The sequence below is a fragment of the Danio aesculapii genome, chromosome 10 (assembly GCF_903798145.1).
Source record: "Danio aesculapii chromosome 10, fDanAes4.1, whole genome shotgun sequence".
Lineage (NCBI taxonomy): Eukaryota > Metazoa > Chordata > Actinopteri > Cypriniformes > Danionidae > Danio > Danio aesculapii.
This window is the reverse complement of record NC_079444.1, coordinates 32,964,265-32,989,020: the sequence shown is the minus strand read 5'-3', so window position 1 is coordinate 32,989,020 and position 24,756 is coordinate 32,964,265. Positions and strand designations below refer to the sequence as shown.

General features: G+C 35.1%; 1 protein-coding gene across 6 annotated transcripts in view; it reads left to right on the top strand.

The window, feature by feature from the left end:
- Window positions 1–24,756, top strand: part of cux1a (cut-like homeobox 1a) — a 250,599-nt gene that overhangs the window by 57,657 nt on the left and 168,186 nt on the right. For all 6 annotated transcript variants that reach the window (XM_056467313.1, XM_056467309.1, XM_056467310.1 and 3 more), the window contains exon 2: window positions 4,808–4,918. In XM_056467313.1, the coding sequence (XP_056323288.1) occupies window positions 4,808–4,918 (111 nt within the window). The remainder of the gene's footprint in view (window positions 1–4,807; window positions 4,919–24,756) is intronic.

The following is a 24,756-nucleotide window of genomic DNA, read 5'->3' as shown; positions in this document are numbered from 1 at the left end:
TTTCCCTAATGCGAGTGGAGTCACGTGACCTCACTCTGTTAAGGCTACTTTATACTTCTGCATCGAATGCACGGGTATGGTCTGGTGCAGCCTTCATGCGATCGGGTGCACCTCTCAAAAAATGTAACTACACGTCACAAGTTTGCACTACATTGACGATGATTGGAAGCTATATTATATATATTATAATATATTTTCCATTACAATAAAATTATTATTTACATTAAAACATTTGTTTACAGAAGATTCAAGAAATGCACTTATTATTTTATTATTATTTCTTATTTTTTATTATTACTTATTATTTACGGGATATACAAGAGTTATTTTATTTAGAAGAGATGCTGCTTATTTTCTACTTTTAATATAAAAAAATGAACATTGAAAATAATAAATTTTGTTTACAAAAGTGCGTTATTTATTTGAACTTTTTTATAAGAAAAACGTGACTGTTGGTTTTTAGTGTTTTAACTTCAGTTGTTTAACGTTGACATTCAATAAATAAACATAGATAGCAGGTAGTGTGTTTCCCTTAATTATTTTAAAATCAAGTAATGTACGCTTAATTCGAGAGTCTCTCACTTGTAATATGAGCATATTTACTGTATAAAACATGTTAAATAAATAATTGAATTGTTTAGTAATCGTAATTAAAATGTTCAATTAATCTAGATTAAATCACTGAGCCTTAATGCTTATTCTTGTGTTTTTTTTAAATAAGTACAACTATTGCTTTCGTCTGATTTATATTGATGTAATCTGATTTTGTCGTAACTTTGGCTGTAGAATAATTAAATTAAAAACATGAGCTAAGCTTTGAAAACGCAGCCATTGTTTTTGACATATTTAATTAATAAAATGAAATAATCCATTAAAACCATTCATGAATTTGACATTTTGAATCCAGTCCATATAATAGTCAGCTTAAAGTTGTGTTCTGAATTTATAGCTTTTTAAAATGGCTTAAAATAATTCATTCAGAAATAGGGCTGGGCGATTGATCAAAAATTAATTGAAATTCAGAACCTATAATTGATCAAAATTTTCCAGGTTAATTTTTTCAATTACTTTCCCTACTGTTTGTGAAGTCACATGACCCCACTCTGTTAAGGCTAATTTATACCTATTATATTATTCTCATATTATCTTTCTGCCAAGCGCATGGGTACGGTCCGAAGTAGCTATTGCATTCCTGCGCACCTCTCAAAAAAAATGTAACTCCACGTCACAGCAACACTTAACACAAGCTTTGTGATTGGTCGGCTTGGTAGTGGTGATGAGGCTGGGTGGTGCGAAGAGCCGCTTTTTAGGCATTGTGTGTTTTAATTTCAGTTGTTCAGCACTGATGTTCAATAAATAATCATAGAGAGTAGTTAGTGAGTGTTTGCTTCAATTATTTTAAAATCAAGTAATGCACCCTACGTTCAAAAATCTTGTACTTATAAAATGTGAGCATATTTACTGTGTAAAACTTGTCAGTGAACTATGAAGGCAGAAAAATAAATCAAAATAATCGTTCATTATTTGTAATCGAGTTAAAATGTTCAATTAATTGAGATTTGAATTTTAGGCCAAGTCGCCCAGCCCTATTCAGAAATGACGAAAGCGGTGTTTTCTTTTTTTATGATTCATACTTCCTGCGCAACCGCTAAACATTCTAGTCAATTTGAATCTAATCAGCTTTACTCGGCACTGTGAATCAAATCAACAGGTTCTTTTTTGATCTGAATCAAAGTTCAGAATGATTCACTCAGATGCCTTCCTAAGTTAGCAATGTAATGTGATTCTTATTACGTCGGCACGACCTTAAACATGGCATTATATTTTAAGACATGAATGTATATCATGATTACAGAGAACTAATAAATAAACACTACCCTTAAAAGTGCTCACACACACTGTGCGTGCGTGTCATGTCAGTACATTGTTAGGGTAAACGCATTATGTCACAGTTTATTTTCTTCATGCTTGCTCCACTATTAATAACAACCATTTAGAAAGACCAGAGCCAGCTTTACATAGCGTGACGTTTTTATCTAAAACATGTCCCATTGACCCAGAAACCAACGATCCACACCCGTCTCTAGGGATGGTATTTTAAAACCAGATTCGTCCCCTGAGATCAGCCCTTGTACTTTTACCTTGCCAGACTAGCCGAACGACGAGTGTTTTGCGGAGCCATGTGTCTTCCTATGTGGAAGGAGGAGGTGATAATAACAGAGGAGAGTAAAACTGGGGCGAGACTGTGGTGACTCAGCCCCCCAGTTGTTGTGTTGGAGGTTTGGGGAGTCTGGCGCACTGAGTTCCAGCCTAATTAAGTTGATTTGTTCCCAGCATCTGGCTCCCAGATGTCAGACGATATTCTTTAGCTCAGCTCCCTGCTGTTGAGAGGAGAGCAGTGGGACGGCAGGGACCGCAGACTGCTGACTTTTCACGAGCCCCAATGGGGGTGGGACGCTGTAGGTGACTGATGGATGCGGCGGCCAATCGCGCTATGTTTGTCGCAGCTTACCAGAGAATCTGGTTGGTTCGTTTTGAGCGAGCCGTTTATAGTCGCGAGTACGCCTGCAGGTGCATAGCGAACGGTTTTCTCACACCCTATAAAACGTGTGTTTTTTGCAAAATAGACGTGACGTTTGGTGAGAAGGTTTTGTCATTGTTTTTACAGCTTTCGCTTTTTTTTTTGCAAACAACCCGTCTGAGGTCAGCGACTGTGCTTGTGGGAAGCAAATATATTGGTGTTTTCGTATTCATCGTGGAACTGCCAAATAGTAATTTTCACTTTTGAAACCTTTTTGATTCGATTTTCAATTCAGACTTTGAACGATTGACATACAAATTGGTTTGAAGTCGTCATTTTCAATGTAACTCTTTAAATGAATGAGTGTGAATTTTGAATCCGATCCACTGAATTAGGATCCACTGAATTTCTAAGAGGGCTGGGTGATTTGGCCTAAATCAAAATCTCGATTAATTAATCATTTTAACTCGATTACGATTAATGAACGATTATTTCATTTATTAATTTTTGTATTTTGCCTTCATAGTTCACTGACAGGTTTTGTACAGTAATATGCTCTCACATTACAGATTTTTGAATGAAGGGCGCATTACTTGATTTTAAAATAATTGAAGGAAAAATAATGATTATTTATTGAACATCAAAGTTTAACAACTGATATTAAAGCACACATGACCTAAATAATTTGCACTTTTGGAAATAAAATAAATTATTTTCAATGTTTTTCATATTAAAAGTAGAAAATAAGCAGCATCTCTTCTAAATAAATAACGTTTGTATATCCTGTAAATAATATTTTAAACAGTCCATTTCTTGCATTTTCTGTAAACAAATATTTTATTGTAAATAATTATTTTAATGTAATGGAAAATATGCCGTCTCAAGGCATCTCTGGCGCAGCTTTCAATCATCAGCAAAGTAAGGGTAAAGAATGGGTCCATCTTCATACTTGACCAGCGATCAGATGTGGCCTCAGAGTTCCTATTATAGTTTCTAAATGTCAATTTTCATTACTTTTCAATTAATCACCCAGCCCTAGATTCTATGCTGAAATTTAACTGTTTTGCCGAAGTTGTAAATCCACTGTTTTTTTTTTTTTTTGCAGTGAACCAGGGCTTAATTTTTTAAGGGCACCTCATTTTACCGATCCCCCTCCTCGACCCCCCCACCCCCACACACACACACACACACACAAACACAAAATCTCCACTTTCATGCACGACACCTCTACATCCTCGGGTAACATGCCGGATCCGTTACCCTGATTTGTTCCAGGGCCTCACAATTCACAAATTAAGCACTGCAGTGAACCTTTTGATTCGATTCACATTTGTGACCAAAAGATTCATTCCAAATCAGTTTTTAATCAAATCAAAACAACTAGTTTATTTTAACGAACCATTTTATTCAATTCACAATTCAAACGTTTCGTTCATAAATCATTTTGTGTTGACGTTTTGTAATAGGGATGCACTAAAATGAAAAATCTGTGCTCAAACTGCAAATCCAGGACGCCCTTGGCTGAAAACCGAAACTGTAAATGAAATGTGCAGTTATAACAACTCAATAATTTCAAAATGCCATTTCCGACTGATTTGAATCATATTCAATGAACCTGCTAATCCAATACATGATTCAGACTGTATGATTAGATCCCAAGTTACTAATCAAATTGATGTCATGAAAATCAGATCTGAAGTTAATGTTGTTCACGTGGGTTTCCTCCTGGTGCTCCGGTTTCCCCCTCAAGTCCAAAAACATGTGCTGTAGGTGAATTGGGAAGGCTGAATTGTTCGAGTGTATGTGTGAGAATGAGAGTGTATGGATGTTTTCCAGTGATGGGTTGCAGCTGGAAGGGCATCCGCTGCGTAAAACAAATGGATAAATTGGCAGTTCATTCCACTGTGGTGACCCTAAATTAATAAAGGGACTAAGCTGAAAAGAAAATGAACGAATGAAGTTATGAATGAAGTTAATGAATGCTTTGAATCCAATTATCTGAATCATTCAGTTTAAATTGTTAATTGAATCAATCTGACCCACTTTTCCTTGCTTCCGAAGTATAGATATGGATATTTTTATTGATTTCTTTTTTTTAAAATGTATTTTATTGCCAATTATTTAAATTATTCAGTTTTATGATGCATTGTTATTGATAATTGCCATTTTTTTTAATCCAAGGTTCATTTTTGGTTGACTACATTGAACTCTGATGTGATTTTCATTTATTTGATTCAAATCATTCCTCTAGAAGCTTATCCGAATCTTTCCCTTATCTGTTCTCAGAAAGAACTGGATGCCACCGCCACAGCCCTGGCCAATCGACAGGATGAGAGCGAGCAGTCCAGGAAAAAACTCATCGACCAAAGCCGCGAGTTCAAGAAGAATACTCCAGAGGTGAGGGAATGCAACAAATGCACTGAGAGCCTTTTTCCCTCAAATGATAGGAAGCTGCAGGGGTAGTGGAGCGAAGGGGAATCTGAGCTCCGAATTGTCAAACGTCTGCACTGGCACTTCCTGGTCTCCTGAGTACCTGTAAAGCACCATGTTTTTTCTGCATTTGATATCAGTTGATTTCTTCTGCCTCCATTTTGACTGCTTACATGATTGTAAATGTGCACCCTGTAGAATTGCATTCCTGTTATTGCGATTGTTCCACTTGAGTTCTGGAGCATGCCCGTGCCGTTACATTACTTTTCGCATTTTGCACTTGTCTGAAACTCGCCATGGTCTTGAATGAGAGGTCAGTGGCGGAGAAAGCAGAGCATATTATGGTTTATCCATTTAGGGAATACTCGGTCTGCATGAATAGCGACGGACGGTCATGTCCAGACCATAGGGTTGTCTGTGAGGTCATGTTTCCAGAGGAAAAACCGACGATGCATGTTAGCAAGACAGTAAGGATCAGTGATTCTTTATTTACTGAAAACCTTTCTTGATCTGATAGAGTCCTGAGACAAACGTGCCCTGACAGTGGGGGAACATCACCACTAGTGGATCAGGAGGGGATATCAAATGTTTGTTCTGGTTAGAAACAGATTATTCGTAATGTGTGGATAGGAGGATGTTTCTAGACTTTGGGTTTTATTCTGTAGTGTTTACAGACTCCATGGTGATGTCTAGATGAGCGATGTTCATGCTGTATGCTTATAAAATTTTATTTGCGATGCTTTTATTTAGAAATGTATTTGTAAATCTTATCTAGATAGAATGTCTGCTTTTATATATGAAAAATATTGAAAAACATGTCAAATACTGTTTTTCGACAAAATATTTTATTATTTAAATAATTTTTAATGTTTTTTTGTATCGTAAAGTATTAACTGTTATTTTCATTTAATTAACAAATTGTTTTAGCATTATAATCATCATTTAAAATCATTATGTACATAATATATGTATCTATTAGATCGATTAATCAAGTACTCATCTGCTGTTCACCAGTAAATCATTATTTTGATAGTTGTTTTATCTAATGATTGCTAGATTGATTAATCGAGTACTCATGCACTGTTCAACCACTAAATCTTTATTTTGATAGTTGATTATTCTAACAATTAATAGTTTGATTAATCAACTACTAATCTACGGTTACACCAGTAAATCTGTATTTTGATAGTTGATTGATCTAATAATTAATAGATCGATTAATCTGGTATTAATCTACTCTTTCACCAGCAAATCTTTATTTTGACAGTTGATTAATAGAATAATTATTAGATTGATTAATGAAGTACTAATCTACTGTTACACCAGTAAATATGTATTTTGATAGTTGATTAATCTAATGATTATTAGTTTGATTAATCAAGTACTCATCTACTGTTCAGCTAGTAAATCTGTATTTTCATAGTTGATCAATTTAATGATTATTAGATTAATCGAGTACTCATAAACTCTTATACCAGTAAATCTGTTTTTTGATCGTTGATTAATTAAATGTTTATTAGATTGATTAATCGAGTACTCGTTTATTGTTGCACAGATAAATATTTATTTTGATAGTTGATTAATGTAACGGTTATTAGATTGATTAATCAAGTAATCATCTACTGTTCTACCAGTAAATCTGTATTTTGATTAGTTGATTAATCTAATGGTTAATCGAGTACTCATCCACTCTTTCACCAGTTAATCTTTATTTTGATAATGCTGATTAATGTATAGATTATTAGATGTATAGATTATTAATGTATAGATTATTAGATTGATTAGTTGAGTACTCATCTACTGTTACACAAATAAAGTTTTTGCCCAGTTATTCAATTTGCAATTCACTAACTAATGAGCAAAACCAGGTAATTGGTTCAGTTTTTAAAAAAATAAATCACAGTTTTAAAGTTGCAATAATTATAAAAACCTTTTTTTATAATACGAATAAATATGTTTTGCACACAATGGCAATAGATCATATTGGAGCAACAGAATATTTGTTTGCAACTTTTATAGTCGATAATGTTGTCAAATAGTTTCACTCCTAACGCTATTTAATGGTCAATCTGAGGTGGCTTATTTTTGTTTATTTGCTCTTAACTGGTGTCCTTGATTTCCACTTGATTTATAATTTTGAAGATTTTAGTATCAGTAATGGCTCAGAATAGTAAAGAGAAATCAGGATGTAGTAATTGCGTCATTTAGCCATAATGAATGTAAAATAAAAAGAGACATCCAGAGTTCACAATAACCTCAGGCTTTTCTTTTAGTCCTTGATTAATAATATCCTTATCAGCATACGAGTGCTTTTGTGAAGATTTCAGACAGGTGCCTCCAATCTTCCAAATGGCAAATCCGCATAATTCCCGTGTGTGTTTAGTTTTGAGAAGTCCCTGCCAGCCCATCTGTAGTGTGGAGAAGTCAAGGGCACGACGGCGGCTCCGGTCAGCGTTATCTTTGATCACGGTTGCCATCGCCTCCTGCCCTCCTCCCGCTCGCTCCCTCTTTCCTGCGAATTCCTCGCAAGTTACCACTCCCAGAGAGTGCCGATGAATAAATGGAAAATAAAAAACCTGTTTTGTCTCCGGAGCCTCAATAAATCAGTCCCCCTTTTCCATTTAAAATGTCCAGGGCTGCAATTTATGTCTGAGCTTAATAACCCGTTACTAAATTAATCGTGCTGGGGGTTTTGGCTAGGAGGCCACACGTTCGGAGATTCTGTGAACCCTGTAAAAGAAGGGAAAAAAAAGTCCAGTCGAGGTTTTTTTTTTTTTTTTGCGTGGTGCCCAAGGTGCAAGACATCAAGGGCCTCAGTCAGAGATGTGGAAACTCTATCTGTGATGAGAGAGGCTGGAAAGTTACCTTAATGGCTGGACTGTGAATGTGGAATTAATGTGCCACAATTACCTTACCTTACTGTACCACTCCTTCTGACTCTGAGCACACCGTAAACAGCTTAATTCAGCTGTTTGTACTTAATTTGCTCATAGACTTGCATGGACTTTCACCAGTTAAAGAAGCAGTTCACACAAAAACCCTAAATTCTTTAATGTTATTGTTGCCCCACATTTTTGACAAAAATCTTTGCTATTTTTATAAGTATTGAAATGTATATAAACACATGGGAATCTTAAACTCTCTAACATAACAAAAAACACTGCACAGGTAATAGAAAATAGTCTGTTTAACCCAGTCAAACACACAGTTGAAGAACAGTTGTACATGAGGCACTTGGTCATCTTTTTGCTATTATTTCATGACACACTTATGGACAACCCGTAAAAATAAATCTTTGGTGTAATTTGAAGAAACTGACTTATGTATTACTATTGTATGGTAGAACCATGCCAGTGATCTCAGAGGTGAGTATACTGTAAATATACAAACATTGCACACACAATAATATATAAATACTATATAAATACGAGCATAAAAAAGTGCAACAGTCTAATAATCATTTAATTTTTTTTATATTCATTAGTTCATTTGTTCAATTTAATATTAACTTCACCTAATGCGACTGCTGGGAACAATGTTTACAGCACAAGTCTGTTTGGGTTTCATTTTGGAAACCACCACTTGGAGATCATCCTCCACGTTCAGTTGTGGTCTGTACTTATTTTTAATGTATTTTATTGCCATAAAGGTGTCAGAAAGAATAACCTGGTGTTATAAAATCAATCTGCTGCAGCTGATAGTTCTAACTGATTAGTAAAATTTCTTTGACTTTTGGAAGCCAAAATATCCTGAATAGTCTGAACTTTTTAGTAAAATGAGTCTTTTAAACTTCAACATGGCAAGCAAAAGCGCATTCAGGGTGTCCACGAGGTTTTAAAATGTCTTAAATCTCAAAAACTACATTTCTAAAGTCTTAAGTCTACTGAAATATTGTGTCATTTCAAGCAAAGGAATACTAAAAGTATTTACAGAATGCTGATATTTTCTTACAGTAGTAACCTATAGATTATATACACTTGGGAAAAAAGTAAAAGAAAAAAAAAAGTTTATATTTAAACATTTATAATTTTCTAATAATTAATAATATTTATGTTTATAAACATATAAGTTTACAAATATATAAATAATAAAACTTAGTAAATAAAACTACAAAAATGGGGTGGTTCTCCCCAAAGGGATCAAAGAGTACATTTATTAATATGGATTTTTTAGATAAAAATGCACACTATTTTAAGGTACCGATCCAGCTTTAGTGCAATTTCTGTAAGATAATAGACATGCACAATGTTCAACAGTTTTTTTGTTTGTTTGTTTGTTTTTTTATAGAGGAATAATAATTTATGCAGTCATGCACATGTTTTGATCGCTAATATGACAGGTGATTTGATGCTTTGCAAAAATTACAAACTTTTTTACCAATATCAAAATGCTTTTTTTTAAATAATTATTTTTTAGGGGTTTTCACCTTTATTTTTGACAGGACAGTAGAGAGAATTGACAGGAAAGTGTGGGGAGCAGAGAGAGGAGAAGGATCGGCATAGGACCTCAAGGTGGGAATGGAACCCGGGTCGCCGCGAATACTAGAGTGCATGTGTCAGTGCACTTTCCACTACGCCACAGGCACTGACCAAAATGCTTTTTTGATACAAAATGTATTTAAATTCCTTACTCCAAGCAAGAAACTAAAATAGGCCTAGGCTACTATAGTTAAGAACATCCAATCTAAATTGTAAAACTAAATAAATTAATAAAGTTATCAGAGATCAGTTATCAATATTAAAAGATCCAGGATCTGCCAAATTATCTTAGATCATTTAAGCGAGGTACGAAGAACGGACCCCTGACCTATATCTTTTATTAAATATATTAAATTCTAATCGTTATTTGATAGTGAAAATCTTTCACAACTGCGATTATTCCAAAAAAAATACTTAGCATTTAGTCCTGTATAGGGCTAAAATTTCATTCATAATGGTCTTAAAAATGTCTTAAAAGTTCTTAAATTTAACTTGTTGTAACCTGCAGAAACCCTGGCATTATACTACCATAATATAACATAAGAATACTTTGATTTCCTTTTGATTGCTTAATGTGGGGAATTTAAATTTAAATTCATATCTTCCTTATCCTTACAGTTCATAAGAAAATGTCTGATTTATTAACCAGTTTTTAAACAAATCTCAAATTGCGTTCGCTATCATTTGTTCTTGAATTGGACTGATTTAGTTCTTAGATGTTAGTTTGTTAGTAACTCACTGACTCGCAAATATTATCATTAAAAGTTCTTTATTTAGACCCAAATTCCGCTTGAGTTACTTGAAATGTATCAATCATACGTTTTTAGACGTACTTTATGGTTGTTTTTGTCAATTTCAAAGCTTCCAGACATTAATTTATTGCACATGGAAATGGGTACATGACTAAAAATGTGTTGTTTTAGTGCTCAGCTGCAGAAAGAAAGCAAATCATACAGGTTTGGAATGACATAAGGCCACTTTCATGCTTGGATGAACTGTCCTTTTAAGGTTTTCCAAGCTCATGTGTATATATTTAAAGGGATAAATTGCCGTTTTTGTTTCTCCGTCTCTCTATATCCATTTCCACTAATGTTGCGTAATTGTTATTGACTAGTTATTTATGGAGCTCCTTCATGGTCCTGCTTCGCCTCAGGATGCGGGTTGAAAAGTTTATCGTCCGCTATGCGATGTCAATGTGACAGATAGGGATTTGTTAGGATGACCCGTTACTTTCCAAGCGATTACGTAATGTCTGTGTTTTCCTCGGCGTGCACCTGTGAAATAAATAATCTTAAGCAGCCGTTAAATTTGCCACAGATCACTTCATTTCGTCTTTTTTTTTTCTCCTCCTTTTCCACATGCATAAATATTTAACCCGAACAAGCGGCGCATTTGGCCCTATTTTCGTTTAGCTCATTTAGATGCCGTTTTTTTAAATAGGATGCTATGGAGACTGAAAGAGACCAGTGTGTCGATGCTGAAATTATATTCAGAGCTGCCTGCGTGATGGAAATATTTTCATAAGGTCATGTGCATTCCCTCCTCACTGGCTCGCATATTTTGAGTTCATGCATTAGACACCATCGATTAAAAAAAAATCGCATTTTTGGCATTTTTTGCTGAGAATGTTGCACCACATGCAAACATCAGGACTTGAAGAGAGCATTTAAACTTTATAGTGAGCAGCGCTGAAGTACACACTTTATGAAAGTGAACGTGGCATTTTTGGGAGTTTATTTGATAGAAGAAAAAAATTATGCATTTTTATTAAATACCCATCATTTACAACTTCACTCATCGGCCACTTTATTAGGTACTCCTGTCCCACTGCTCGTTAATTTTAATCAGTTAATCACATGGCAGCAACTCAATCCATTTAAGCATGCAGACATGGTCAAGACGATCTGCTGCAGTTCAAACCAAGCATCAGAAAGGGGATTTAGGTGACTTTGAAGGTGGCATGGTTGTTGGTGCCAGACAGGCTGGTCTGAGTATTTCAGAAATTGCTGATCTACTTGGATTTTCACACACAACCATCTCTTGGGTTTACAGAGAATGGTCTGAATAAGAGAAATTATCCAGTGAGCGGCAGTTCTGTGGGTGCAAATGTCTTGTTGATGCCAGAGGTCAGAGGAGAATGGCCAGACAGGTTCGAGATGATGGAAAGGCAACAGTAACTCAAATATCCACTCAATACAACCGAGGTATGCAGAAGACCATGTCTGAACACACAACACGTCCAACCTTGAGGCGGATGGGCTACAGCAGCAGAAGACCACACCGGATGCCACTCCTGTCAGATAAGAACAGGAAACTGAGGCTACAATTCGCACAGGCTCTGGGTTGCATTTGATTTCATTCAGGATGCAGAATTGTAATTTGTATTTAAGGAAGTGCATTGTAAAAAATATTATGAGAAACAAAAAATCAAGACAACAAATATTGTTATGTTGCTTAACCACTCAAACTCGGTCTGTGACATCATCGACTTTCGCTTTAAGATTTAAAGGGCTAGCATTGCACCAGACCCCCTTAAGTGGTTTTGTTTGAAATTGTAGAAGCTATATTTTATGCACATATTTATCACTTTGGTTTTTATTACACTGTACAAAAGTTATTTACACAATAACTAGTATTTTGCATACCCGAGCTGGGTATTGAACATTGGTTCATTTTCATATGGTTCATATATGACACATGTACAAGTTATAGCTCAAATGAAAGCTCCTGCCGGTGCTCATTCTTTTTACTGAGCTATATTCACATATCAAACAGTTGTTGAATGAATCGCGGTGTTTCCATGGCGCAGAAGTGAAAACAATACATTTATGATCAATAAGCAGCCCCAGATAGCACAGACAGCTGTCATCTCTTACCTTAAGCTGTGCGCTTCAGGGCCATTTCTCCTCTGTTTTTGAGGTGATGTGCATAAGTAATCCTTTTATATGTCTGACGTGGTCCAAACACAGTGAATTATGTTTTATCAAACAAATGAATAGTGAAATATGAAAACAATGATCGATCCCTGTGGCTTGTATAGCACCTCTCATCAGTTGGAATACAATAACTTTTGCATAGATTATGGTAGAGACATTTTTCTTGTTTCCTATGATTACAGACATGTGCAGGAACCACCAAAATTAATTACAGCAAGCTAGACCACACAGAACATAAAAGGTACACTATCAGATTTGAGTTTATAAAAAAAATACAAAAAGCGCCTCTTTTATTAGGTGTTTATTATAACACAGACAACATATACAGTCATTTTAAACACGTTCAGTAGTGTTTTATGAAAATTCAAAGGGTTTTCTTTAAAATTATACCAAAATTTTGGCATTTACACCTCTGCATGTGGATTTGGGAAGCTTTTAAATTGGGGAGGCAAAATCCAGGCGGAAATCCCAAAATAGCACTAGGGTTTAAGAGGTTAAACTTATAGCTTACATCAACTTACATTTTTTAAGTTCTACAAAGTTTAACCTGATATTTTAAGGTGAGATGATTAGAAAAAGTTAGTTTGATTCAACTGAAGCAAGAGTTTTTTTCCAATGTAGACTTAAAAGGGAATAAAATTAAAATAATTTATAGTTAATTAGTAATTATTGGTTTGTAATACAGTTTGTTTTGTTTGTTAATTTAGGTTTTTGGTATGAATAACCCATAAACGTTTTAACAGACCATAGAAAAAAAGGTCAAATTTTTGGTGTCTGCATTAAATTAAATGTACAAAAAATGTTACACATTAAAAGCACTTTGAATTTAAAGGATACGCTTCAATTAACTTTTATGAAAATAATGTGTCAAAATATGTTTGAATAATCTTATATTGTCATTCAGTGTAACAAATATTTATGTAAAAAGTAGGCAGCAGGCTTATTTTGACCTATACCTACACAGAAAAATCCTGGTTGCCTTCAATTTTTAAGCTGAATCAAAATAACCTTATGAGTCCATTGAACTTATATTATGTTAAGCTGACTTAAAATGGCTTGTGTAACTTATAAAATTAAGTTAGAACATGATTAACTTAGTTTAATAAGTTACAATGAACTAAAAACATATGCTGTCATGACTAATTGATCATATAATTTTTTAGTGTATTAAAATGTATAAAATAATAAGTGGTCATATTTAATTCTGTTTTTTAAGTGATTAAAAAAACTTTGTTTATTAAATTTTTATTTAGTGGAAGAGATGTCAACGTTTAAAGGATTATGGCAGAGTATAAAGATCAAAAATTTACAATTTATTCATATTTTCGGGCTGCACTGGCATCCTTAAAAACCGCTGTCATAAATCATGGTATAATGTATAATAGACAACTTTATTACAGTTGTACCATTTTAATTCAGAGCTTGTTTGGTCATTTCAAATACAGAAACATAATATGTTCTATCTATTTGTGATTAAATATCGTGGTTATAACCATAACTATATAATAATCATAGTTAGTCAAAAGTAATAATGCAGTTTTCTGTCAAACCGTTGTCGAATTTCTTGGAATTTGCCGTTAATAAAGTTCATCTTCCTGCAAATCCAGTTCTGCTTCCTGTAAATTGTGGCCACAACTATAATTTAAAGCTTAAATCTGCTGATGATCTGCTTTTTTTGGTGCTAGATTTGTATCATATTGTCCACGACTTTCATTGATGTTTCTCCTCGGTAGCGTCAAAGGCCACTACAAAGAGCACAGACTCAAAGTGTCCTTTCTTTTGAGACTTTCCCTCTCTTTTTTTTTCTGCAGTTATGATTGTTGTGTCTATGTGTCAGCCATTTTGATTTTTGCTCCTTCACTGGCTTTGATGTTGCCTTAAAGGCGACGGCTGGTTGGCCTCTGGACGTTGTGATGTTAGTGTCCAGAGATTTCATTGGCTGCCAGGGCTGGTCAGAGAGAGCTGTGAACTGAATGGTCCTGACAAAATGAATACAGTAATTAGGGCTGATCCACTGGCACGCCGCCCACGCTGGCAGACTGGCGTCTTACACTGTTAATTATAGCCGTCCCATTCGTAACACGACGTTAGGGTATTTACCAAGGACTGAATTTGTTACAGTGTGTTTGTGTGTGTGTGTGTTTAGAGGTAGAAAGAAAGAGAGAGAGAGAGAAAGTGAGGGCATTGTGTGACTAGCATACTGAAAAATGCCTTTGATGTTGACACTGTAATGGCGGGACGGGGGGCTGGAGAGGCACTATCCAGTGAGGTCTGGGGTCGACATATCCGGTGTGTAGAGCCGAGCCATTCACTATATTCATACGTGACCGATGAAATGTTTCCACAGCACTGGAGGATAGAAAAATCATGTTTCTTTCTTAGTGGTGGGTAAAGTACTTGAAAAACCCACTTGAGTAAAAATACAGATATCTTACTCGACAATGACTTAAATAAAAGGTTAAAGTCACTGATTAGAATATTACTTGAGTAAAAGTTTTATAGGATCAAATATTTGTTGTTCTTAAGTATGAAAATTGATTATACCTAGAGTAAGTAATGAAAGTAAAAGTACAAGAAAGGGCTGTAAATAAAATAAAAGCTTTATCTTTTTTTAAATCTTTTTTTTTTTTAACAACAACAACCAGTAATAATAAAAAATACTCTATTTACCATTTGAGCAGCATGACAGTGTTCAGTTTTAACTCTCATCATATACTTTGTTTAATCTTTGAATTAAAATATAGTCATATGATGATCAATAATAAGCCCACATACATACACACACACGCACACACACACACACACAATATAAATATATATATATATATATATATATATATATATATATATATATATATATATATATATATATATATATACACACACACACACACACACACACACACACACACACACACACACACACACACACACACACACACACACACACACACACATATATATATATATATACACATATATATTTGCATACATACATATATGCATATGACATGCATTTAGATGGTTAATATTTATTATGGTTAAATAATAATACAAATAAAAATAATTAACCATTTAAAAAAATTCAAATATAAAAGACTTTTAAACATCTTTGGCTGCTAAACGTATACTTTAGCTCAATGTGTTTCTTGACGTTGGACGGTGAGTTTTCAAACACCAATCTTTCTATATCTTTCAGCTAGCATAAGAAGGACTTCCTCCAGTACAATGTAAGAGTAACATTCTAGCAAATATGGCCATGGGTGTTCATCTTCATCATAGCAATCATTTATCATGGTATTGAGCAGTGAGCTGGAAATTAAACGAACAGCGCAGACTGTGTGTGCACTTGATTGCATATGCACAAGCAGATTTAAGTAATGTAGCAGACCCCTGATTCACTTCAATTTTGTTTTGTAGTAAGTAATGAATGTCAGGGATATGCATCGAAGTAAAAGTGTAGAATTTATTGTAGTTAAGTAACAGGAAAACTTGACAGGAAAATAAAAACTCAAGTAAAGATAATCATTAAAAATTAGTGCATGAGTGAATATAGGTAATTCAGAAAACTCCTGATTCGTCAAACTCCTCTGTTTTACTTCAATATAATTTTGTAATGTGTAACGAATGTCTTTCAGGGAAATGTATCGGAATAAAAGTATTGAATTTATTGCAGTCAAGTAAAAGTAAAAGTTGACAGAAAAATAAAAACTCAAGTACAGATAATCACAAAAAATTATTACGCAAACGAATTTAGATAATTCAGCAAACTCCTTATTCATCAAACTCAAACTTCATCTTTGTTCGATTTCATTTTGTAGTAAGTAACGAATATCAGGGAAATGTATCGAAGTAAAAGTATCGAATTTATTGCAGTCAAGTAAAAGTAAAAGTTGACAGAAAAAGCAAAAATCAAGTACAGATAATCATTGAAAATTATTGCACAAGCGAATTTAGGTAATTCAGCAAACCCCTGATTAGTCAAACTCAAACTTCATCTTTGTTACTTCGGTTTCATTTTGTAGTAAGTAACGAATGTCCAAAAATGTATTGGAGTAAACGTATCGAATTTATTGTAGTTAAGTAAAAGTAAAAGTTGACAGAAAAATAAAAACTCGGTAATCCCAAAAAATTCTGCTTCGGTTTACTTTTGTAGTAAGTAACAAATGTCGGGAAAATGTATCGAAGTAAAAGTATTGAATTTATTGTAGTCAAGTAAAAGTAAAAGTTGCCAAAAATAAAAGCTCAAAATTATTACTCAAGCAAAATTAGGTAATTCAGCAAACCCCTAGTTTGTCAAACTTTGTCTTTGTTACTTCGGTTTCATTTTGTAGTATGTAATGAATGCCATGGAAGTGTATCGGAGCAAAAGTATCAAATTTATTGCAGTGAATTAATAGTTGACAGAAAAATAAAAACTCAAGTACAGATAATCACAAAAAATTATTATGCAAACAAATTTAGGTAATTCAGCAAACCCCTGATACGTCAAACTTCATTTATGTTACTTCAGTTTCATTTTGTAGTAAGTATCAACAGTCAGGCAAATGCATTGGTGTAAAAGTATCAAAAACGTAAGTACAGATATTCACAAAAAATGCTTAGATACTCTAATGAAGTGTTATTATTTTGTTACACAGTTTTTTCAACTGTACATTTTAATTGTTTTTTATAGTGCTGTGTGATAAATGAGACTTTTGGCCAATAAACAACACCCTATGTGTCCGTAGTTTCAGAAGACAACAATATCAGCTGTGAAATAGCTAAGATATGACGGTCTGCTCTCAAAAGTCTGAGATTTCAGTCCGAGTTCGTCACACTCTTTTTTTAGTCCAGTTCCTTAAGTTGAGACTTGAATAAGTGTATGTGAAACTGATATATATAAAATCGAGAACTCTTTTGAGCTGTGAACGGCTGAGCAATACAGCACATGTTTATTCTATCTTGGATCAACAGACCTTATTCAGGGATTCAGTCATGTTTAATCATGCTCTTGCTCGATATGTAGTGTGTATAAATATGAAACATGCTTGCTGGAGTTGTAATATAATATATGGTTTAAACCACAATGCAAGAATGGAAGTCTGACTAAGTATTTCTTGTGTTTTTGTTTTTATTAGATATTAACCTTTGGTTTTTCAGCCATGATAATCAAATTGTTTGATACTGATGTATCGAAATGTATGACTCGTGTGTGAGAATGTGTGCCTGACTCTCAAAAGTTTTAGGTCTGTAAGATCTTTTTTTTCTTTTTAAGAAATTCATATTTTATTCAGCAAGGATGCCTTAAATTTATCAAAAGTGTTGGTGGAGAGTTGCATAAGAAATTTCTTTTCAATAAATAAACATCCTGTTGATCAATATATCCTTATAAAACAGAAGTTTTCACGAAAAGATTAAGCAGCTCGACTATTTTCACATTTTTGCTTGTTCAAAATCAGCACGTTAGACTGGTTTTAGACTGAAATGTTGCATTGACATCACATAAACAAATGGTGTTTTAAAATATTTTAAAATAGAAATTTTATCGTATTGAATCATTTACACTCACCGGCCACTTTATTAGATACACCTGTCAAACTCAACACAAGTTTCTAGTTAGCCCATCACATTGCAGCAACTCAATGCATTTAGGCATGTAGACATGGTCAAGATGATCTGCTGCGGTTTAAACCGAGCATCAGAATGGGGAAGAAAGGGGATTTAAGTGACTTTGAACGGGGCATGATTGTTGGTGCCAGATGAGCTGGTCTGAGTATTTCTAAACTGCTGATCTACTGGGATTTTCACGCACAACCATCTCTAGGGTTTACAGAGAATGGTCTGAAAAAGAACAAATATCCAGTGAGCGGCAGTTCTGTGGGCGCAAATGCCTTGTTGATGCCAGAGGTCAGAGGAGAATGGATAGACTGGTTCAAGCTGATAGAAAGGCAACAGTAACTCAAATAATCACTCGTTACAGCTGAGGTATGCAGACGAACATCAATGAATGCACAACACGTCCAACTTTGAGGTAGATGGGCTACAGCAGCAGAAGACCACACCGGGTGCCACTCCTGTCAGCTAAGAACAGGAAACTGAGGCTAAAATTCACACAGGCTCACCAAAATTGAACAATAGAAGATTGGAAAAACGTTGCCTGGTCTGATGAGTGTCAATTTCTGCTGCGACACTCGAATAGTAGCATCAGAATTTGGCATCAACAACATGAAAGCATGGATCCATCCTGCCTTCTTTCAACGGTTCAGGCTGGTTTTGGTGGTTTAATGGTGTGGGGGATATTTTCTTGGCACATTTTGAGTTCTTAATCATCAATTAAGCATTGTGTCAACACCACAGCCTACCTGAGTGTTGTTGTTGACAATGTCCATCCCTTTATGACCACAGTGTACCCATCTTCTGATGCTTGCTTCCAGCAGGATAACGCGCCATGTCATAAAGCGCAAATCATCTCAGACTGGTTTCTTGAACATGACAATGAGTTTACTGTACTCAAATGGCCTCCACAGTCACCAGATCTAAATCCAACAGAGCACCTTTGGGATGAGGTGGAACGGGAGATTGTCATCATAGATCTGCAGATCTGTCATCAAATTTGCAGCAGCTGCATGATTCTATCATGTCAATATGGACTAAAATCTCTGAGGAATATTTCCAATACCTTGAATCTATGCCACGAAGGATTTAAGGCAGTTCTGAAAGCAAAAGGGGACCATCACCAATACTAGTTAGGTGTACCTAATAAAGTGGCCGGTGAGTGTAAAACTTTCATACTGAACTAAATGAAACATTCTAGCTAATAACATTTTTACACATTTATATTAAATACTGGATTATTGATGTAATAGATTCATTTCAAATGCATAAAAATCTTGTCAACATCAAACCTTTAAACAACAGTGTATATAGCAACAGCCATAACTTGCATTACAAAGCTTGCCTGTAGTTTTATATTGGCTCGTTTCCGGCTAGCGTTTGTTTTGATATACGTTTGAATATGATAACATCCTGTGTTTTCAGGGGAAAGAAAAAAATATGTTCAAAGTTCTTCTGTGTCCTGTCAGGGGTGATTTGCTTTTACATGGTATCCTTGAAAAGGGGCTGACCTACTAAAGGCTTGTGTGGGAGAGAGACGGGTCAGGGATATCTGTCTCTCTACATAGCCTTCAGGTTCATGGAGGGGTTTTAGCATTAGTGCCTATACGTCTCCTTCTGACAGGTTAGTAGAGCTGAGTCAAGGGAGGAGAAGATGAGAGGAAAAAGGCACAATAAACTTGAGATTAGTCGATGATTTGGTTCTCCCCTCCCCCTTCTCGTGTTTGTTTGCGAGCACTTGTTTAATGTACTGGTCCGTCGTATTTGTTGCCTGTAGGATTTGATCCATCTGCTCAGCCAAAAGCTGCGAACGAGACTGGAGTGGAACTGATGGGGCTTGACTGTGTGCCACTTCCTGTCTCTCTCGGCTGATTTGATTGGCTGTTCCTCAGAGCTTCCTGTCTGATAGTCACCACTGGACTTTGCTGAGTGTTATGCATTCGGATCTTCTGACTGTTTATGAATCACGCTGGCCCACATTTCAAAGCAGGCTCACTTTACTTTCTTTTAGACCACCGTTTGATTGGTAGTTTTCCAAATGAGCGTCGATTCCTTTATAATTGTTTCATGTTTATGTAAGGTCTAATTCATCATCTCTTGCCTGGTGACTTTAATATTCATTCAAAAAAGAAAAAAGAAAAAGCCGATTTCAGTGACGTCATGAGAATTCGTTTATGTTCGCATCAGAAATGCATCAGTGAGCAAGTGCGAGTGCTTGAATCTGACATACAGAGCCCTCTTGAGTTTGTTGGAAGATGCAGGACGAGAGGCGAATATAATTTTTCCACCTTGTTTAGAATCTCTTTGTGCTGAGATATTGCAGTGGGTCATTAGAGCCGACAGGAATGGGACAAGGAATGGGAATAGGAGCCGGAATGGGAACCCTCCCTCTGGAGTTCTGGGGGGTTCGTCTGTCCCTGAGCTGCCTGGAGAAGAGTAATCTGTCTTCTCGAGGCGGCCTAGCCGACAACAGATTGGTCACGTTAGCTGAGCCTTTGCAACCCCCAGCGATCCTTTCAAAACCCTGCAATCTACAGTCCTGCGGTCAGAAATCAAGCCTTAAAGGGATAGTTCACCTAAAAATAAAGCTGCGGCCATCGTTTGCTCCTCGTATCATTTCAAAAGCTGTGGGACTTCTGTAAATGATGTTGAATATTTGTTCTTGGTCACATAATTGAAGTGAACAAGGTTCAAAACAACAGTGATTTTCATTGTGTGGACCACTGGGGGAATCAAACTTTTTTTTTCTTTAAAGCGCTTTGAGTGTCCAGAAAATCGCTATATAAATGTAAGGAATTATTATTATTATTATTTAAGGAATACTGGTTTGGATTGACACAGCGGGGCTCACTCAGAAAACATAATAAACAATTAACAATTAGAAAGAAATGGCAAGTGGCAAGTTGTCTGCTCCAAAATTTAGTTCAAGTTTACTTGCAAAGCTCTTTTTACACTTATTATCGTTTAAAGCAGCTTCATCATTACATTACTGTTGTGTATGCCCTACCAAAGTGTACTACAGCTTTGTTTACTCTTTTCTTTTCTTATTTTCTGTAGCTTTTAACTCTTTATAACAAAAACAACAGTAATTTTCATTGTGTGGACCACTGGGGGAATAAAACCCTTTAAATATATACTTTTTCTTTCTTTTAAAGCGATTTGAGTGTCCAGAAAAGCGCTATATAAAAGTAAGGAATTATTGTTGTTGTTATTGTTGTTGTTGTTGCAACCTCCTCCTTCTTCTTCTCCTCCTTCTTCTCCTCCTTCTTCTTCTTCTTCTTCTTCTTCTTCTTCTTCTTCTTCTTCTTCTTCTTCTTCTTCTTCTTCTTCTTCTTCTTCTTCTTCTTCTTCTTCTTCTTCTTCTTCTTCTTCTTCTTCTTCTTCTTCTTCTTCTTCTTCTTCTTCTTCTTCTTCTTCTTCTTCTTATTATTATTATTATTATTATTATTATTATTATTATTTAAGCAATACAGGTTTGGATTGACAAACTGGTGTTATTTCAGAAATTGTTAGAAAATATAATAAACAATTAACAATTAGAAAGAAATGGTAAGTAACAAGTTGTGTGCTCCAAAATTCAGTTCAAGTTTACTTGTAAAGCTCTTTTTACAATAATTATCGTGCTAAAGCAGCTTCATAAAGGTGCACGTCATTACCTTACTGTGTATGTCCTACCCAAGTGTACTACAGCCTTGTTTATTTTTTTCTTTTCTTATCTTCTGTAGCTTTTAACTCTTTATAACAAAAACAACAGTGATTTTCATTGTGTGGACCACTGGGGGAATAAAACTCTTTAAATGTATACTTTTTTTTTATTTTAAAGCGCTTTGAGTGTCCAGAAAAGCACTATATAAATGACAGGAATTATTATTATTATTATTTAAGTAATACAGGTTTGGATTGACACACTGGTGTTCATTTAGAAATTAACAGTTAACAATTAAAAAGAAATGGTAAGTAACAAGTTGTGTGCTCCAGAATTCAGTTCAAGTTTACTTGTATAGCACTTTTTACAGTAATTATCATTCCAAAGCAGCTTCATAAAAGGTGCACATCATTGCTGTTGTGTATGTCCTACCCAAGTGTACTACAGCTTTGTTGATTCTTTTCTTTTCTTATTTTTCATAGCTTTTAACTCTTTATAACAAAAAATAGTTATAAAAACACAATATTACAGCATAACTGTTTTCATGCATTCAAATGCAGTGATCAAAAAATTAGAAATGAAAAACAAAAATAGCAGAGGAAAACAAAAAAAAACAATGTTAACCTACATAGACAAGTTTCCATATAGGCACGTACACATAAAAACTATCAAATAAAATAGAATAGTACTATAGCTTCTTTTATTTATTTATTTTTCAATGCATGAAAGTGCCTCAGTGACAGAATTTTGATGCAAACTACCCCTTTAAATCCCATAATGTCCCCAAGTCAAGGAGGATCTCGGATCAGAGCCCGGATATATCAGGAATCTAAATTCCCTTGTCCGTTATATTAGGTTAATTAAGCCGTCAAATGCAAAATGTCTTAAACTTGTGTGACACACACTGCCTAAAGCATCTTTCTCCACTCCGCTTTCTCTTAACATTGTCATTTTGTGACTTTTGATTAGAAAATACTTGATTGCCACTGTCAGATATCCTATTCGTCACTCACGTTTTTATTATCAGCCAATTCTCCCTCTTTAGCTGACTTTAAATCAAATCCCTCACCACAGTGTTTGTTTAGTCTGTTTATGAAAGAATCCTTATATATTGTTTGCATATAAGTGAATACTTAAGTTCTTTGTGCTCAGATACAAAGAAAGTTAGTATTAGTGGAGCCAAAAAGAATACATATATTCTTCGAAAGCAAATACTTACACTTATTGTTTAGTGTCAAAGAACACTTATACTCTTTGTGCATTTTTACGCAACCTTAGGCTGGCTAAACAACATATTATTGTGTCAGTGAATATATGTGTGTGTTTGTTTGTGTGTTTTAACGTCTGCAAGAGCCCGATAACCCACACACTCATCTTCATCTCCTTGGGTGGGCAGTGTAGCGGCCTTGGGAGCGTGATCAGATTTCAGGCTGTGCTCCATCATTCCCGAGCAAACGGCTGTGCTGTCAGACATACTCGGATGCACGCCGAAACACGCACCCTTAAACGCATGCGTTCTTCACTCTCGTAAAGACTCATCGTGTGTAAAAGCACACAGACGGGCGTGCACACATGCACAGACGCCATTAACCCTAGATCCACTTACTGCTTTTCAACACTGGGCTTGCCTGTCCTGTGCATTTCAGCGCTGCTGAACCTCCGGAAGCCCGTCCTCTGAAGGGCCCCAGTCTCAATCACCTGGTCCCCAGTGTTAGATGTCCTAACAGAGACCTACTTTTACTGATTAATGTACCTCGGAGGTCTTTGTCTGACTTGGGTTACCGATTCTTAAAGTAAATGCGTGCACACACACACCTGCACAATGTCCTTTCAGCAGTCCTTAATGGGGCACGAATTTTAGGATTCTGTTTGATCACGGTTTACTAGATTGAGATTCAGTTTGTTGTGGCTTCATTTGAATATTGGGTATATTTATTTTCTCAATTAATGCAGTGAGTTATTCAGCGACACTTGTCACAAAGTAACATTCACTGTACAAAAAATGCAGGGTTCCACACAATTCCTTCATGTCATCACAACACAAAACAATTAAGTTAACTTGAAGTGGAATAAACATAAAACAATTAAGTTGTCCCCAAAAAACAGTAATTGGGTTGGTTTTAACATGCAGTACACTCAAAAAAATGACGTTTGCTGCTTGTTCAAACTACTTATATAAAATTAGTTGAAACAACACAATTATTGCGTTTTTTTTAAGGAAAACTTAAAAAAAAACGTAATAATTGTGTTGTTTTTAATATGTAGTACACTCAAAAAATTACGTTTGCTGCTTGTTCAAACTGCTCATTTAAAATGAGTTGAAACAACACAATTATCAAGGTTTTTTTTAGGACAACTTAATCGTTTTTACAAATTTAGGTAGGTTGAACTTAAAACAATTAAATTGCCCCCCCCCCCTCCCAAAACAAACAAACAAACAAAAAAATAAAACAAAAACAATCATTGTGTGGTTTTAACTCGTTTTAAGTAGTTTGAACAAGCTGCAAGAGTGCATTACATATTCAATTGAATTGTCAACGATGGGCTTTTCTGAGGGAAATGTAACATTACTTGACATTGTTTACATTGTGTTTAACTGCAGTCTTTCAATGGTTGATTGTTTTGTGTCTGTCAGCATCTGCTTTTCATAGATGCTTATTTTGTGCTATAACTATTGGTGTAAGTGTTGCTTGAACTGAAAGTATTGAAGCATTCTGTCAGCCCACAGTAAAGAGCAGGAAAACTGTATTAATTGTATAAATTTCATTATAAAATGTTATGTCATTTTAAAGTGGATATCAAAGTAAAAAAAGCACAAAGCTTGTTGTTAAAATGCCCAACTCCTTTTCTGGAGATGCCGGTTTCAATTGGGTTTGGACAATTTGTTTAAAGTGGTGCCGTGACCCGGATGAGTGTGTTAGGGCCAGTTGTGTGGGTAAACCTCACAAATTTTGACAGAATTTACATTTTTGTAGGTTAACTCTGTTTATTGATGCTTATTAGTCGGAGAGTTACAGTATCAAATATAAAGAATCAGTAAGACATCAATTGTTCCAGTCTATCAGAGAATTTACAGTTTTGGGTGAACTATCCCTTTAAGGGGTCACGTTGGTGTGCAAGTATAATGGAGCCGGTAAGTGTAGTTCAAAG